Source organism: Lipotes vexillifer, unplaced genomic scaffold (assembly GCF_000442215.2).
Source record: "Lipotes vexillifer unplaced genomic scaffold, Lipotes_vexillifer_v1.1 scaffold395, whole genome shotgun sequence".
Lineage (NCBI taxonomy): Eukaryota > Metazoa > Chordata > Mammalia > Artiodactyla > Lipotidae > Lipotes > Lipotes vexillifer.
Genome location: NW_006797390.1, coordinates 6,512,263 through 6,529,563, shown reverse-complemented (window position 1 = coordinate 6,529,563; position 17,301 = coordinate 6,512,263). Strand labels below are relative to the sequence as shown.

The window sequence follows — 17,301 nt, the reverse complement described above, 5'->3', positions numbered from 1 at the left end:
CTGGCAGGTGGCCTCCAAAGTCTCTTTAAACCCTAATGAGACTGGTAGGGCGAGTGATGTGCCCCTTTGACGGATGAGGAAGGTGATCAGAGCCACTGAGGGACTTACTCAAGTCACAGGACCGGTTCACAGCCCTGCAGGAACGTGAGCCTAGTCCCCAGGGCCGAGTCCAGGGTCTGGCTTCCCTGTCACCAGCTGGACCCACCTCTCCCGACCTGCCATGGTGCCCACACTGAGGCCTCCCTCGATGTCTCCCCAGGATCAGGCAGCTAAGGACAAGGCCCTGCAGAGCATGGCTGCCATGTCGTCCGCCCAGATCATCTCTGCCACAGCCTTCCACAGTAAAATGGCCCTCACCCGGGGCCCAGGCTACCCGGCGGTCTCAGGGGTAAGTGGGGCTGCCTGGAGTCGAAGGCTGGACTGCCCCGTCCTTCTCACTCCTCCCCCTTCCAAGGCGCTGGCCACACCAGAGTCCTCACTTGAGTCCTCTCGGGCCAGGAGAGCCGGGGAAGGAGAGACCAAGGACCGAGGGGCCATGCAGTCGCCGGGACCGCCCTCCTGGGGGCCTCGGCAGTGACAAGGGTGCAGCCGCCCCGTCACACGGCCACCCGGGGGCTCTGCAGAGTTGGCCCCATTTACAGAAGAGGAGGCTGAGGCCGGGCTTTGGGGTGGCGCCGGCATGTTCTGAGGAGCTGCTCTGCCCCGCCCCCAGCTCAGCCTCGTCCCCCCTCCGCCCTCAGGGGCTCCTTCCAGGTAAAGGGCTGATGTCCAGGAACAAAGTCCTCTCGAATTTTAAACTGAGAATGGGTCTCTTGGCCATGGCCACATGGGTCCCGCTCTAAGAACAGTCCAGAGAGACCCCTCCTTCCCGGGGCTGAGTCCTCCCAGGGTGTTGTAGGCTGTTGGGACTGACGCACCGCCCCAGGCCCTGTGTCCGGGGAGGCTCTCATCCAGCATTTTTCCGAGTGTGTCCAGAGGCCGCTAGTCCAGAAGGGCGTTGAGTGGACAGGACGACGGGACCAACGAGTGCACACATGACTCGGGCACTCAAGTCTCAATAGGGTGCCTGACTCCAGATCTCTTGAGAGTCCTGCGTGCCACTGTCACCAGGCATCTGTCCCCGAGGAAGGGGACGAGTGCCGTGTTTGCAAGTTTGGGGGCTTCTCTTGGGAGCCCCTCATCGGCAGGCGTTCCAGAGGCTGGAGGTCCTTGCAGCGCTCGCGGGGACGCCGTGCTGCCTGGCTCTAGGCAGGCACCCTTCCCAGGCCCAGGCCCTGGCCTCGCCCTCCAGCTGAGCCCCTGCCCGGTCTCTCTCTCGACGCCGCTGGCCGCGCACACTGGGCTCTGCTGACTCTGTGCTTTTGTCTCCTCAGTTTTGGCAAGGAGCTTTGCCGGGCCATGCCGGAACGTCCCACGAGTGAGTATGGCCACCGTGCTGCCCTGTTGCTCCCTGGGCTGTTCTTGAGCCCGTGAACTCGTGCCGCTGGCCCAGGCCTGAGGGTGGGAGAGCCGCAGTCTGGGGTCAGCCTTTCCGGATGGCCCTGCTCTTACGGATGAGGCTCTCCTGCTCTCGGGCACCCTGGGGTGGCGTTTGCTGAAGCCTCGGTCTATCCGGGGCATAGCAGAACCCGAGCTCAGGACCCCGAGGGGAGCAGGCTAGGAACCAGCCCTCTGGCTGGCCTGGGAGGGAGGGAGGAGGGGTGGGTTTTCCAAACAGACCTGCTGCTTCTGTGGGTCGGCCAGAATCCCGAGGGAGCGGGAGGCCAGAGCCACTGATCACCCGGGCCTGCCTCAGTGAAGACAGCGTTGGAGCGTGACCGAGGCTCTAGGCCTGCCACCTGCCCCCAGGCCCACGCGTCCTCTCTCCTCTCCCACAGTGTGAAACCTTTCTCTCAGCAAACCTACACTGTCCAGCCGTCACTGCCTCTGCCAGGTGGGTCAGCAGGCTCTGCCTCCCTCGTGCATCACACCCCTGTGGTTCCTGCTCCGGGTCCCAGGCCCTGACTGCTAGACGCCTCTAGCAGTCCCCTTAGATGCTGCCCTGGCACGTGCTCACACCGTGCACCCCAGCTCCCAGCTCCACCTCAATCCTCTTCCAGGAGCCAAGCCCCCTGCGCCCCCAGGGCGGCCCGTCCTCCCCAAGCCCCTCCCCAGCGAGGCTCAAGGCTGGCAGGCTGCGCACAGCTCAAGGGGCAGTGCCTGCGCCCCGGGGTGGCCATTCCACCTGCATGTGTGCCCCGTCCTGCTTGGCTTCTGGGATGGCTTCCCTCTGTGACACTGTAATCCTCTCTTTCAAGATGGGGGTCCAGCAGAGCATGGCTTTCCAGCCTGGAGCCCCTGGTTAGCAGAGGGAAGGCTCCTGGCATGAGGCAGATGGAGGTCCACCTGGGCAGCACGGAGGTCCCGCCTTCCCCACTCACGTGACCCGCTCTGTCCCTGCCTCTTTCTCAGGAAGGTCCCTCCACCTTCCGCTCTGCAGGACGAGATAGGATCCTCGCCCTCACCCTCCTTTCCTGGCTTGGGAATGGCTCCTGCCTGCACGGTGGCCTGGCTTTTCCTGCTCTGAGAGCGGGCCCTGCCACCCTCCTAGATTGCTGACGGCTGCTTGGGGGCCGCCCACCTCCCCTAGTCTGTGCTCTCCCCTCACGGCTCCCCCACCCCGTCTACAGTCACATCCCCGCTCTTACTCTCTGTAACTCACCTGTCATCTTTTTCTTTTTTTTAATATTTATTTATTTGACTGCGTCGGGTCTTAGTTGTGGTGCGTGGGCTTAGTTGCCCTGCAGCGTGTGGGATCTTAGTTCCCTGACCAGGGATCGAACCCGCGTCCCCTGCATTGGAAGGTGGATTCATAACCACTGGACCACCAGGGAAGTCCATCCATCATCTTTTTAAAGCATCGATCTCACCACGCTGCTTCCAGCTTAGAATCTGTTAGTGGCTCCCTGGTACCTTCAGGACACAATCTAAGCTTAATTGTCACTCTGTGTGCCCTGGGCAGCATCTGGGGCTGGTGTCTGTGTCTGTCTTCTGTGTGTCGGGCCACATCTGATGTGCACGCCACGCTTGAACAAATGAACGAGTGATTCGGCTCACCCGTCAAATGCCAGCTGGTGTGTCCAGCATGGTCCTCCGCCCACCCCCCGCCGTCCCTTGTCTGTTTCCTCCCCGGGCTTCTGACGTACCTGCCTCACTGCCCTCTCGTCCCGTCCGCCACCAAGCCCCGGGGTCTTGCTCCCTCTGTGTCCCTCCTGTGTCCCCTTCTCTTCACTCCACTGGCTTCTTCATTTTCCCACTTGGGAAGAACCCACAAGGCCTGCGCCTCTGGTCCACCTCGCCCCAGCCCAGTCCTTCCCCGACTCGGAACAGGATCTTCAGAAACGCACAGCCGGTCGCTCCTCGGCCCCGCCTAAAATCCTCCCATCGCCCTCCTGAGCTCAGGCTGAATCCCAGACCCCTTACCTAGCAGCCGGGGCCCGTCTCTTCAGCCTCGTTTCCAGCCCCGGTGCAAACCCGCCCTCCCCGTCACATCTGCCAGACGGAGCCTCCGAGCTCATGGTGCATCTCGCGGCCCCGGGCCCTCTGCCTGGAGCCCCCTTCCCCCATCTGCACCTGCTGCCTCCCACTCTTACCCCGTTACCTTTTTCAGCATCACCTTCGGGTGGCCTTTTCTGACGCTTTTCAAGGTGGACTAGGGGGCCCGCTCCCCCGCTGTGCTGAGCGCCTTCCTGTCTGTCTTCCTCACGTTCATTGCTTCGCTTACTCGCCAGCCAGCAGCCAGTGCCTATTCTGGGCCGGGCGCTGTCCCAGGGGCTGGACAGCAGACACTCATGTCATTGTGATAGTTGGTCCGGTCGTCTCCCTGGCTGGACCAGAAGTTCCTCCAGGGCAAGAACCAAGCGGAGGCTGCCCCAGAAGCCCTGGGTCCAGCAGGCATCCCACCCCCCAACCCCAGCCAGCATCCAGTCCCCCTTGAACGCAGTCCCGTGCAGGGGCCCGAGGGGACTGAGCTGTTTCAGGCTGAGCTCCCTGCCAGGGCTGCCCCTGGACCGCTGGCCAGTGCTCTGCCTGCCTACCCCGCCGGCTGGGAGACCCCGTTAAGGCAGACAGCAGGTCCCCCAGCCAGTCTGGGGGCCTGGCGGAGGGTGTGGCAGGGAGGCCCTGTAGACCGGCTCCCATGTGCCTTCCACTGTGTGCAGGGTTCGAGTCTCCCGCAGGAGCCTCCCCGTCGCCCTCCGCGCCCCCAGCACCCCCGTGGCAGGGCCGCAGCGTGGCCAGCCCCAAGCTCTGGATGTTGGAGTTCTCTGCCTTCCTGGAGCGGCAGCAAGACCCCGAAACGGTAGGTCCTGGCCTCCATCTGGCCACTCCCCCGCCCGGTGCTCATTCCTGGGGTGGCGGCTCCCCTGCTTCCCCCAGCTCCTGTTCCTCTGGCTCTGGCTTTCTCGCCCTGCTCTCTGTCCCGCTCCACCTTAGGGTCCTCGTTCCTTTCCATCCCCCCTTATCTTTCCATCCTCTCCCTCCCCGCTTCCTTCTCACTGGACCTTCCCTCTGTCCCTGGCTCTCTTTCTGCTCCCCATCCCAAGCCCTCGCTCCGTTCCTGTGTACCGTCCCGGTGCCCCGAGGCTCTGTCCCTCCCCTGCTCCCACCATGTCCACCTTCTTTCCGGTCCAGTCACCTCTCCGTCTGAAGGCCCTGGTCCCAGTCCTGCCCGCAGGCTGCTCTGCCCTTTCCCTGTGGCTCTGAGGAGTCTCCTGTCTGTCCCGTGTCCTCGGGGACGCCAGCAGGAGCAGCAGCCCACCCCCGTCCCGCCCCCTTCAGGGTCTCCGTCCTGGGTGACCGGCGTCACCTGCAAAGTTCAGAGGAGCACCTTGGCCAGGATGCCAGAGGCGTGGGGACTTCACTGACCATTTCACTTTGACATGTTCAAGCTTATGGTTTAGATGAGGAACCCAGCGAGGGACCACAGCCGCCGCCTCTTGCGGGGGAGCACCCCTCGTATGGGCCGTTGGTCTTCCATCACAGATGAGATCACGGGGGTCCAGAGATAGAAAATGAGTCGCCTAAGGATGTTAGCAGCAGAGTCAAGACAGTACAAATAGCGAGCAGAAAGTGCCGAGCACCTGCTGGGGGTCACCCTGCCCCAGGTGCTGGACACCTGTCGACTCTGCTTTACACTCAGCCCTTCCACTGGCTCCGTTTTACCAGAGGGGAAACTGAGGGCCCCGCCGTGGCGTCCCTGCTCTGGGCCACTGGCCAGGCTCCGAGCCCCGGTCTGTCTGGTCTGTCTGCTGCGCCGCCCCCATGGCCCCTCAGACCAGTTCTTCTCTGTCCACAGTACAATAAGCACCTGTTCGTGCACATCGGCCAGTCGAGCCCCAGCTACAGCGACCCCTACCTCGAAGCCGTGGACATCCGCCAGATTTACGACAAGTTCCCCGAGAGGAAGGGTGGTCTCAAGGAGCTTTTTGAACGGGGACCCTCCAACGCCTTTTTCCTCGTGAAGTTCTGGGTAAGCCTTCAATGACCTCCTCCTTCCCACCCCAGCACGTCGATGACCACAGGGAGAAAGGAGGAGGGGTGGGCCTTGGCGGCAGTGGGACCTGGGACACGCAGGACAAGAGCGAAGGGCCAGCACAGAGCGGCCCTCTGGTGCCGGGAGCTCAGACCAGATGGAGCCATTGGTGCCACAGAGCAAGGCCCCTTCCTGATGGCGGGTGATGGTCACGCCCGGGCAGAAGTGCGGCCTCAAGGGGTCTGTAGTACCAGAGAGGACCTACAGGAGACCTGAGGGGTAGTCACCCAAGGCTTTCAATGCCAAGGTTTCCGGGCCCGCAGCAGGGCAGCCGTTGGGCTGGATGGGGCTTGGAGAAGTGGACGGTAGGCTTAGGCTGGGTCATCCCCAAAGAAACACCGAGCTTCTCCAAGAGCTCAGCCTGTAGCTCGGCCTCCACTGCCCTCCCCAGCTCACCCCTGCATGGGTGCTGTGTGGGTAGAGCCTCTTTCTTTCGAAACCTCCAAGACCAGGAGGCATAGGACCTCTTCCAGGGGCCCAGCACCCACAGAAAAGGGGTGCCGGGAAGAGCGACAGGGCAGGAGAAGCCAGCGGGAGGAAGTGAAGGAAATCCTTCTGGCTGGTGATCAGAGCCTCCGAATCGTCTCAGAGCCCGGAAGCTGGGCCTTTATTTGGTCTCGGACCACTTTGATAACCTGAAAGCTGTGCTTTTCCTAGAAGTGGGCATATTCACACGAAAGTGTACATGGAGTTCCAGGTGGCTTACTGTTCCCTGGCTAGGAGCTCTTAGCCTAGCCCTCACCCGCAACCGAATCTGTGGGGCTGGCTACAGAAAAGGCAGGAACGGGGACCCAGGGCCCGGATCCCGAAGAGGCTCAGTGTTTGCCCTTGCAGGACAGCTTGCTCTGCGAGCCGGTGGAGGTTGGCCCTGGGCCTTCAGGGACGGGCAGAGTTAGGCGGAAAAGGGGAAGGGCCTCCAGGGGGGCTAGTCATGGGTGAACGTGTAAGAGAGGGAACCGCGGAAAGTAAAAACGGGAGAGATGAGTCTGATCCTGGAAGGTCCTGATCCTACAAAGGTCTGGATTTGATTCTATGCTGGGATGAAAAATAGGTAATAGTTTCTTTTACTTTATCTTATTTTTAAATCAGTGCATGTTCATAGTTATTAATACCAAGAGGCTTATATGAAAACCGTCAGGTTGTCGTCCGCCTCCTCCCAACCCCAAGCCCAATCCCGAGAGGCAATCACTGTAAAATGTCACTGTTTATTCTGGGTTTTATCTCCTTAGTTCTAAATATCTGCTATACTTTGATATCACGACTATGTATTGTGTATTTATGGTAGAAAAACATTGGCTATATTATACCACTTTTCCCCTCATCGTCCCAGTAAGTTATATAATTTAGTCAAAGCAATAAAGTGTTTAGATTTTGTGGCAATGTAGATGGACCACCAGAGTTTGTAATGATTACATGTCATTTCTTGTGCAACTTTTTGTTTTTTCCTAAAAATAAATGGCTCTTTCGCTTGCACATTTCTAAAAAACCTATCATTAAAATTTTACTAATTGTTCTATCATAACCAACATATAAAATTTAAAAAATGGTTTTTCACCCAGTGCTCAGGCCTCGCAGATAATTTGTCCTTTGTCCCTTTCTCCTTCTGGATGCCTCTGTTCTGCTCCAGTTTGAACCAGTTTTCCTCCAGGCCTGCTCAACAGCTGTCCTGAGACCTCTGTTTACTGCTTCTCTATTTTGAATCTACAGTTTCCTAGATCTCATATTTCTCTCTGTTTTGGTGCTCCCCCCTCATTTTGCTGGAATACATTCTCTAGTACCTTCCTAAGAAAAGGTGCATGGTAGATAAATGTTCTAAGTCTCCCTGTTTGAAATGTCATTTATTTTCAGTACTTGATTCATAGTTTGGGTACAGAATCTTCATCGTAAATGATTTTCCCTAGAAGTGGTTTTCAAGAATCATTTTTCGGTTGCTGCAATGTCTTATAAGAGTAGTCCGGTAGTATTCTAATTCTCTATTCTTTGTTATGTAACTCGGTTGTTTTTAGCGTCTAGGAGTCTTGCATTTCCTCCTCTCTGTTCCTTATGTTAAATTTCACATTGATGAGCTTTGGGATCTGTGTTGTTTTTCTTCCTATTTTTGAGCCAGGTACTTGGTAGGCAGTGAGATGAGAGTCTCTCAATGCGGTAAATTTACTTATATTATTTCTTTTTCTTTGTTTTCTCTGTGTTCTTTTGCAGGAACCCCTGTTAGTCTGATGTTGGATATCCCGGACCTATCCTCTCTGATTTTTACCATTTATTTATTTTCCAATGCATTTTCTTAGAGACTTTCTTAACTTTATCTTCTAATTAAGAGTGAATCTGAGTGAATATTACATAAAACCCAAAGTAACATTGGCATGAATGAATAGTTCTTCTTTCATGTAAAGTAAGTCTGGAGATAGAGTGTCCAGGTCTGGTCCAGCAGCTCCATGAAATTACCAGAGACCCTACTCTTCTCTATCTGCCATCCTCAATGTGTGGCTTCTGTCCTTAAGGTCAAGGCTGCTGGGGTTCCAGCCATCACATCCATTTTTCAGGCATCAGGAAGGGGGAAAGCCAGCTTAGTTCCCTTTAAGGAGCCTTCCTGGAAGTCCCACACAATTCTTAATTAGTTGTTTGTTTACAGGTAGCTGCAAAGGAGCCGGGGAAATGTAGTCTTTTAGTTGAGTAAATTGCCATTCTGAATAAAATCAGCATTCTATTACTACAGAAAATGAACGACTCTTTCAATTATTGATGTGTCGTAGTTTAATTGATGGCATTTTTTTCTTAATTGTTTGTAAAATCTTGGTGCATTGTACATTTAGTTGTGAAATAGATTAATGGAATATGGTGGCATTCTCTGCCCACCCCCACCCCGCCCCTTGTATCGAATATTTAATTTTGACCGTGACGTTTTTAATTTTTAAGAGCTCCTTCGTCTTTGACTGCATCCTGATCTTGTTTCATGGCTATTTTTTAAGTTTTCTTCTGCTCCCTTTGTTTCCTTTTAGTCCCTTTTTCTGTCTGTTTGGGTCTTTGTCTTTCAGGTTGGAGGATTTTCTCAAATGTCTATAATTCTTGGCCAGAGTTTTTGGTCCTTATTTTTTTGACAGCTTTATTGCTATGTAATTCACTTACCATATAATTCACCTACTTAAAGTGTACAATTCAGTATTTTTAGTATATTCACAGAGTTGTGCAACCAGTTAATTTTAGAGCATTTTCATCACCCCCAAAATAAACCCCAAACCCATTAGTTATCACCTCCACCCCCAAGCCTTAGGCAACCACTAATCTGCTTTCTGTCTTTATAGCATTTTTAGATATTTCACATAAATGGAATCTTACAATATATAGTCTTTTGTGACTGTCTTCTTTCACTTAATGTTAAGTTTTTAAGTTTTGGCCATATTATAGCACATATCAGGACTTCATTCCTTTTTATGGTTGAGTAATATCCCACTGTCTGGGTAGACCACATTTTGTTTATCCATTCATCCATCAGTGATGGGCATTTGGGTTGTTTCCACCTTTGGGCCATTGTGAATAATGCTACTATGAACTTAATATACAAGTCTTTGTGTGGACATAGCTTTTCATTTCTCTTGGGTAGATACTTAGGCATGGAATTGCTGGATCATATGCACTATTTATTTATTTATTTTTGGCTGTGTTGGGTCTTCGTTGCTGCGTGGGCTTTCTCTAGTTGCGGCGAGTGGGGGCTACTCTTTGTGGTGTGGTGGCTTCTCTTGTTGCAGAGCACGGGCTCTAAGCACGTGGGCTTCAGTAGTTGTGGCTCACGGGCTCTAGAGCGCAGGCTCAGTAGCTGTGGTGCACGGGCTTAATTGCTCCGCGGCATGTGGGATCTTCCCGGATCAGGGCTCGAACCTGTGCCCCCGGCATTGGCAGGCAGATTCTTAACTGCTGAGCCACCAGGCAAGTCCCCTCTTTGTGCATTCTTGACAGTGTCCTTTGAAGCACAACCTTTTCCATTTTGATGAAGTCCAGTGTATCCTTCCTTTTGTTGTTCGGGCTATTTGTCCATGTCCAGTGACTGGGAACTCTGTGGACAAGGTGTGGGCCTTGTCACCTGCTGGGCTTCTCTTTCAGGTGATCGGGGTTGGGGAACCAGCTGCTTTATCGAGGACACTAGTAAATGTCAGCATATTTACCTGACCTTTTCCTTTCTTGAAGTGGTTCAGTTTCTCCAAAGAAGACTCCTACTGTCCCCCCACCCCTTGGCAGGGACAAACGAACATTCTAGCAGTGGGGCAGGGAGAGGGCTAGGGGAGCCGACCGTTTCTTAGGCAGCGTTCACCTCATGCCCTGGCTCCCACCCCCTCTTCTGACATGCCTGGGGGCCCGAAGACCTGACGCCCTCCTGTTTAATTTCTTCTCCTGATGTGTGAAGAGTGGGGGCCCGGAGGCCTGACCACCCAGTGTACAGCCTTTCAGCTGGTTCCTTGTGTCATATCCTGTGCCTCCCTGGCCATCAGTGTCCTGGCCCCTGTCATCCCGAGGGTGGTGCTGACTTCTCACCCGTCACCCCTCTGAGGGCACTTTCAGGCTGTAACTCTTCTTGCGTCCTTTTCCCCGCAGAAGCCATCCTAGCTCAGATCAGCTGTCAGTCCCCTGGAATTTGTTGAATTCTCCTGTCTGTTTGGTCTTTCCTCCGTTTCTTCGTGTGTGTGGTCAGCGCATTAAAAAAGGTCTTTGTCCTCATCCTGTTGGCTCTCTGGACAGGGAAATGTGAACTTGTATGGTCAGTCTCTGTTTGTTTGTTTGTTTGTTTGTTTGTTTGTTTTTGCGGTACGCGGGCCTCTCACCGTTGTGGCCCCTCCCGTTGCGGAGCACAGGCTCCGGACGCACAGGCCCAGCGGCCATGGCTCACGGGCCCAGCCGCTCCGTGGCATGTGGGATCTTCCCGGACCGGGGCACGAACCCGCGTCCCCTGCATCGGCAGGTGGACTCTCAACCACTGCGCCACCAGGGAAGCCCCAGTCTCCCATTTTAACCAGAGGTCCACGAGGGCCACACCGCTAATGGATCGGTAGCAGTTGTTTGGAGTGCTGGGTTGAGGAAGATATGGAGGGAGCCCTTCCTGGTAATGTCTGCCATGGGTGCAGCAGGGGAGGGTAGTGTGCATTTCCTACATGTTTACCATCCCGTTGTTTAGGTAATGAGGAGTCCTTGAAGGTTGTTGAATGGGGCATGGCCAGAGCTGTGCTTGGTTACATGCATTAGCCATCCAGACTGACAGCTGCAATACAGGCCGAGAAAGAGACCTCAGCCTCCTTAGGGCCTCAGTGGAGAGGCTGGCTTTAGAGTCTTATGTGCGAGGCAGGATGCCAGGCTCCCTTTTCTCAGGAAGGGCTTAAACCATCTCACTTCCCTTTTTCTTCTCCCTTTTCTCCCTTCCAGCCCTGAGCATGGGAGTTGGAACCAAGTGGCTTGGCTGTCAGCAGCCAACTAGCACTGGCACCATCCGGCCAGCGGTGGCGACTCCCACCTCCTGCGTGCGTCCAGGGAGGTTCCTGGCCTTTCCTTAGGAGAGCATACGCCCTCTGTCGCCCACTCCTTCCCTCACCCCCCAAGCCTGTCCAGGCTCAGTCTTGACTCGGAAGAACGCCCTTGGCTCAGCTACCCCGAGGGTTCAATTTAAGGTGACCCCTGACCAGGGAGGCCTGGCTGGCAGGAGGCGTATGGGAACACCACCCTGGTCGTGGCAGATAGCATACTGGGGGCCCTTTTCACCAGCTTCTGCCTTCTTTCAGTTGGTGACAGTATTCTGTATTCTTCTAGCCACCATCCAAATGAGAGCCATCCTAGGCCATTTCACAGATGGGGAGACTGAGGCATGGAGTAAGCAAGGGTCTGGCTCTGAGACTCCCAGCCTGGGCAAGCCTTGCTCCTGTAGTCCTTCTTGTGATGCACATGCCAAGGTAGGTCAAGGCAGTCGGCGGAAGCTCACCCCAGGCACTGTTCATAACCTGACTTGTACTAGCATGTTTCATCCTTGCCACACCTCTGAAGGGAGGTACAGCTGACAGCCTCATTCCGTACAGGGGAAGGTGAGGCACAGAGAGGTGAAAGAATGTGCCGGGCAGCCCAGTTCGTAGTGACAGAAGCAGGATCAGTGCAAGCCAGCCCCGCTCTGGGAGTGTGCTCGGAACCGTCACCCCACAGCATCCTGCCTTGCCGGGTGGCTGGGGTCCCCCGTGCGGCCCCGTGCTCCCCCTGCTTCTGGTGGAGAAGGCTCTGGGTAGCCTAAAAAAGGGCCCTGCGCCCCTGAGGAAGGGCAGCTAGTGGGGGCAGGGAGAGAGCAGTCTCAGCTGTGCATTCAGTGTCGAGCTGGGCACTGGGGCTTCTTGGGTCTTCTAGAGCCCAGGCTTCCCTTCCAGGAGATGGGCAGGGGTTGTCCTGCCTAGAGATCAGAGCTGGCAGGTGGAAAGGAGGACCAGAGGATCTTTCTCCTACCTGGCTCGCGGTCCTCGTCCTCCTTCCTCCTGAGTCTGGAGAGGCTGGAGGTGGGGGTGAGGCGAGGAGAGAAGGTAGAGACAGTGGTGCTGGGCAGCGTGATTGGGCAGGTTCTATGCCGGGCCACTGTGCTCCGTCCACAGGCTGCGTACACAGCCCGTGCCGTGCGAACCCGATAGGATCTTGCGTTCCGAGTGGGAGAATCAGAGCAGGTCTCGCCTGCTCTGTGTGGGAGGGGGTGGGCTGCCAGTGAGCCCTCCCAGCGTGTCAGGAGAGCGAGGCAGGCAGCAGAGGGCCCAGCTGGAGAGCTGTGTCCCGAGGGAATCTCGGCTCCTGTGGGCCCTGTTTCGCTACCTGAAAAGTCAGCACTTTGTTCCAGAGGGCCTACGAGGGGCTTGTGTCCAAGGACCCTGATGAGTGGGGTCGGCTGGGGGTGGGAGGGTGGGCACGTGGGCGGCCAGGGCACCTTGGCTGTCATCTGGTCCCCCTCCTCCTGCACGGGGAAGGTAGAGGCGCCAGGGATGGACAGACCTGGGATGTGGGAGAGGACGGTCTCCTGCGTGCTAACCACGGGACTTGGGGTCCTCTCAGGCAGCCCCGGCACCCTAGCTGTCTGGAACCCTCCTCTCCTGTGCCCTGGCCTGTAGCTGGTGTGAGACTGACCACACAATTAGGAAGGGATGCTGCCAGGAGAGGACAGTGTCGCCACACACACCCCTCGCCCCGCCCCAAAGCCTGGCGGTTTTCTTGTCCGGCCGCAGGCCCCGGGCATGCAGGCTGCGGAGTGGGTCAGAGCCCGCTTGGAGTGGGAGGAGGACTTTGATGTCCCAGCTCGGCCTCCTGTCCCCCTCCTGCCGATGGTACTGTTCTCTTTGGTGGGGACGGGTAATAAGTGGCCGGCTCGTGGGCTGCCGGGAGTCATCGGTTCCAGCTGGCGGTGGCTTCGGGGGCAGGAGGGGTTGAGTGTCAGGCTGTGCTCCGTGGATGTGAGATGCAGGGGCTGAGAAGCTCCCAACTCCCCCAGGACATGTGAGACCAGCAGAGGCCACCTCTGTCCTTAGGCAGTGGGAGAGGGGACTCTTACACACTGATGGCCGTGAACTCCAGTCTGCAGATTGAAAATGCCAGGCAGAGCTGGACCGAGGCCGGACAGGGAGGACAGTACCCCAGACCTTCCTCCTTCGAAGGGCCCTGACATTTCTCCCAGGCACATACCAGCCCATAACAATGAATCTGAGCCCCCTGGCCCCCAGGCCCGGCTGTCCCGGCTCATCTGTCAGCCACCCGATCCGCTGCACCTGTTCCAGGCCCAGCCTGTGAGCTGCCACTGCACTGTAGCTATGAATAGGGTGGAGGGCAGGGGGCCGCAGGGGCACTCTCAGGGTAACGTGGGGGGCAGCTTTGCTCTCAGGCTGAGAAAGCAGAGACACTGAGCGTGTGCGGGGAGGTGCTCAGATTGAGGGGTACGCGGTGGGGCTGCAGGAGGTGGTGGGTCGTAATTAGGACGGCACCGAGGATGGTGAGGTGCTGTGGGGTGTGCGCTTTTCGCTGGCCGGGGTCCCCCAGGACCAAGCAGTGGGACCATAGGGTAGGTTCTGGGGCAGACGTTGGACCGCCAATGTCTGAGATGAGGCGTCTGAGAGTTTCATCTCTGCCCCATCTTCTCTCTCTCTCTCTCTCTCTCTCTCTCTCTCTCTCTCTCTCTCAAGCACCAGCTCACCTGTTCTACCTGCTCCCCAAAAAGTCACACGCTCCATGAGAGCAGAGACAACACTGCAGCCTCTTTGGGCCCCCCCTGTCCTGGCCATGCTGGGCCAGGCAGGATAAACGGGCAACGGAGCGACTGGAAGGACCAGGCGAGTGGTAGGCGATGCCAGAAGCCCCTGGAGTGTCTTTGAGCCGGGGCGGGCTCCGAGGACTGGCAGGGGTGCAGGGGGTGGAGGTCCCCCTTGTGAGCACAGGACTGCTCCGCACCCAGAGCCGCCGAGAGGGGAGTTTCAACAGCCCCGTGCCACTCTGTGGAAGGCACATCGCATGCTGGGCCTGAGCCCTGGGAGAGCTTGGTTCCTGCCTCGAGTGTGCTTACCATCTGGAAGGGGCAAGGCCAGGCCCTGCCAGTACAGGGTGGTGACGGGCACATTCCATCCCCGCAGGGTGCTGGGCAGCTGCTACCTTGTGCGCTGGGGAGAGCCTGGAGGGGCCATGCCAGCCCTGCCCGAGCCCGGTGCACAGTGCACGGATTCACATTTCTTCATTAACAGTTAGGTGATTGTTTTCGTATCTATTAGGAGAAACAGAATCCCTGATGTCACGGATATGACTGCTTAGAATAAGAATGAGTTGATTTGAAAGAAACCGTTAGGGGTGGAGTGGGGTGTGTTGTGAGTGGTACGTGAATAGCGTCAATCAGGAGGAGGACGATGGTGGCTGCATCCGGGAGACATCAGTTCGCGTCCTGGCCTCGCCCCTCGTCCGGGCGCCTGCCCTCCCCAGGAGCCGGGCTCCCTGCCAGCTCTTTCCCAGACATGGTCCACGTTCCTGCCCTGCGCTCATGTATCTCAAGCACACACGAGCTGTCCCCCAGGCCTTTCTGAGGAAGTCCGACAAACTGGGTCTCCGAGGAGAAGCATGTGACTCAGTAGAGAGAACAGGAGACAGAGAGCTGGTGCTGTCCCAGGGGCCAGGCTTAACTGCACAGCCCGTCACACGACCGTTAATTCCCAGCCCACCGAAGGCCTGACCCACCTCTGCAGGCCCCTGGGCGCCCCTGCCCTGCTCCACGCACACCACAGATGGGGGAGACTGCGGCTTATTTTGGAGTTTGGTTTTCTCCTTTTCTTTCTTTTGGCCACGCCGTGCAGCTTGCGGGATCTTTGTTCCCCAACCAGGGATTGAACCCAGGCCCCCAGCAGTGGAAGTGCAGAGTCCTAACCACTGGGCGGCCAGGGAAGTCCCTGTAATTCACTTTCTTCTTTCTTCTTAACGGCCCCATGAAAGCCCTTGCTGGGCACACTGAAATGTATGCCATCTAGGTCAACATGGAAACAGCCTTTATTTTCATCATAAAGGTAACACATCCTCAGGGCTTCCCTGGTGGCGCAGTGGTTGGGAGTCCGCCTGCCGATGCAGGGGACGCGGGTTCGTGCCCCGGTCCGGGAGGATCCCACATGCCGCGGAGCGGCTGGGCCCCGTGAGCCATGGCCACTGAGCCTGCGCGTCCGGAGCCTGTGCTCCGCGACGGGAGAGGCCGCGACAGTGAGAGGCCCGTGTACCGCAAAAAAAAAAAAAAAAAAAAAAGTAACACATCCTCATTCTGCTTTATGACCTGCTTTTTTCTTTCTTTCCGCTCAACATTATGCTGTAGTCAGTTCACAATAGTAAATACAGGTCCCTGTTGACACGGTGTGTGGCTCTATAATATTTCTGCTGTGCCCAAGACAGTTGCCCCTCTGCCAGTCTAGAGGGTCTTCTTGCTCTTGGAAAACTTCTTTCCCCAAAGGAGAGAACAGTAACGACTTTGATGGCCGGGGCCCGGCTCTGAATCCTGCTGGAAACTTCCCAGGGTTCTGGGGCTCCCTGTAACTTTGTGCAGAAGAGTCCTTGGGGTCAGAATCCTTATCGCGGTCAGGAGCTCCCCTGCGTTTGTGGGTCTGCACTCTGGGTCCCGCTGGGCAGTGATCTGGGACGAGTTGTGTGGATGGGAGGAGACGCTTCCCCCTAAGAAGCCTTTTGTGATCTGTTTGCACACTGCTTCTGAGTCTGAAGCCGCTCTCTTAGCACCCTGACTCAAACGGGGTGATTTGCTGTGGAGCCCAGGTTCCGGGGTGGGGACCCCTCAATGGTTGGGGGCTTCACCGAGGCACCGAACAGCCTCACCCAGCGCCTCTTGGCTGGGTGCGAGAAGCAGCAGAGCTGGAGCCTGAGGACCCAGGGCCCGTGACTCATCCACTCTGTGGCCTTGGGCAAGGCCCGCGGTCGGGGAGCCTGAGATCAAACTGAGGCCCCCGTCCTGCCTTGTCCCCCTCGCAGGGAGTGGGTGTGAAGTCATGAGTCTTACTACCCACCTTTCCTGGGGGGGCAAATTCAAATCGCCCCAACACACAGCAGGAGGCGTCCTGGACCCTGCCTTCAGGCATGAAGCTGATCAGAGGCCCGGGGGCTCCCACGCCAGGCTGGGGAAGGGGTTCCCTTTGGCAAAGGGGCTCGGTGAGAGGGTGCTAACCAGACTTCTGTCGGGCACAGAGCTCTCAGAGCAATTGCAGAGGAGCCCAGCGGAAGGAGGCCGGTGTCGGGGAGATTGGTCCGGAGGCAGAACAGAGATGCAGAAGGTCAAGGGTGGCCGGGCTCGCGGTGCCCCAGAGATGGCGAGAGGCCAGGCCCCCAGAGCCACTGCTGAAGGGACACCGGCAGGGCCCTAATGCTCTAAAGACTGATTTGGGGCCCCGCCTGCTGGGCTGTTGGTACCCGGTGGGCAGCAGGGCCGGGAGCTGATGCAGGCCCAGGTTCTTGCCATTGTTTGGGGCACACGACCTGACTTTACACCAAGCCTGCGTGCGGATGGACGAGGGAGCTTTCCAAGGTCCTGCGTCCACGTTTTTTCTGAGCCCCCTGATGGCGTCCTGGCCCTGGGGCCTGGGCTGTGGCCCCAGAGGCCTCCTTGGTGCCGCCCCCAACAAGGCCCCTCTGAGTTACCGCCCCTCCTTGGTCTCCCCTTGTCTCCCTCCAGGCAGACCTCAACACCAACATCGAGGATGAGGGCAGCTCCTTCTACGGGGTGTCCAGCCAGTACGAGAGTCCCGAGAACATGACCATCACCTGCTCCACCAAGGTCTGCTCCTTTGGCAAGCAGGTGGTGGAGAAGCTGGAGGTGAGCACGCGCCGCCGCTCGCCCGCCTGGGCGCCAGACCGTCGCGCCCCTGCAGCCCGGGCTTCTCACCTCTGTGCCCAGATATGTCTGAATGAATGCAGTCTGACCCTCGCCGTGCCTCTTTGTTTTTGTTTTTTTTGCGGTACGCGGGCCTCTCACTGTTGTGGCCTCTCCCGTTGTGGAGCACAGGCTCCTGACGCGTGGGCTCAGCGGCCATGGCTCACGGGTCCAGCCGCTCCGCGGCATGTGGGATCTTCCCAGACCGGGGCACGAACCTGTGTCCCCTGCATTGGCAGGCGGACTCTCAACCACTGCGCCACCAGGGAAGCCCCTCGCCGTGCCTCTTCATTGACAACCCACCTCCCGTCCAACACAAGCAGAGCACCTGCCCCCCCCCCCC

The 17,301-nt window shown here is 57.2% G+C and overlaps 1 protein-coding gene across 1 annotated transcript in view; it reads left to right on the top strand.

Moving 5' to 3' along the window:
* Positions 1-17,301, top strand: part of TEAD4 (TEA domain transcription factor 4) — a 35,921-nt gene that overhangs the window by 17,373 nt on the left and 1,247 nt on the right. Inside the window, exons 4-9 of the mRNA XM_007469452.1 lie at positions 260-388; positions 1,374-1,417; positions 1,878-1,933; positions 4,200-4,339; positions 5,336-5,509; positions 16,761-16,901. Coding sequence (XP_007469514.1) covers positions 260-388; positions 1,374-1,417; positions 1,878-1,933; positions 4,200-4,339; positions 5,336-5,509; positions 16,761-16,901 — 684 coding nt within the window. The remainder of the gene's footprint in view (positions 1-259; positions 389-1,373; positions 1,418-1,877; positions 1,934-4,199; positions 4,340-5,335; positions 5,510-16,760; positions 16,902-17,301) is intronic.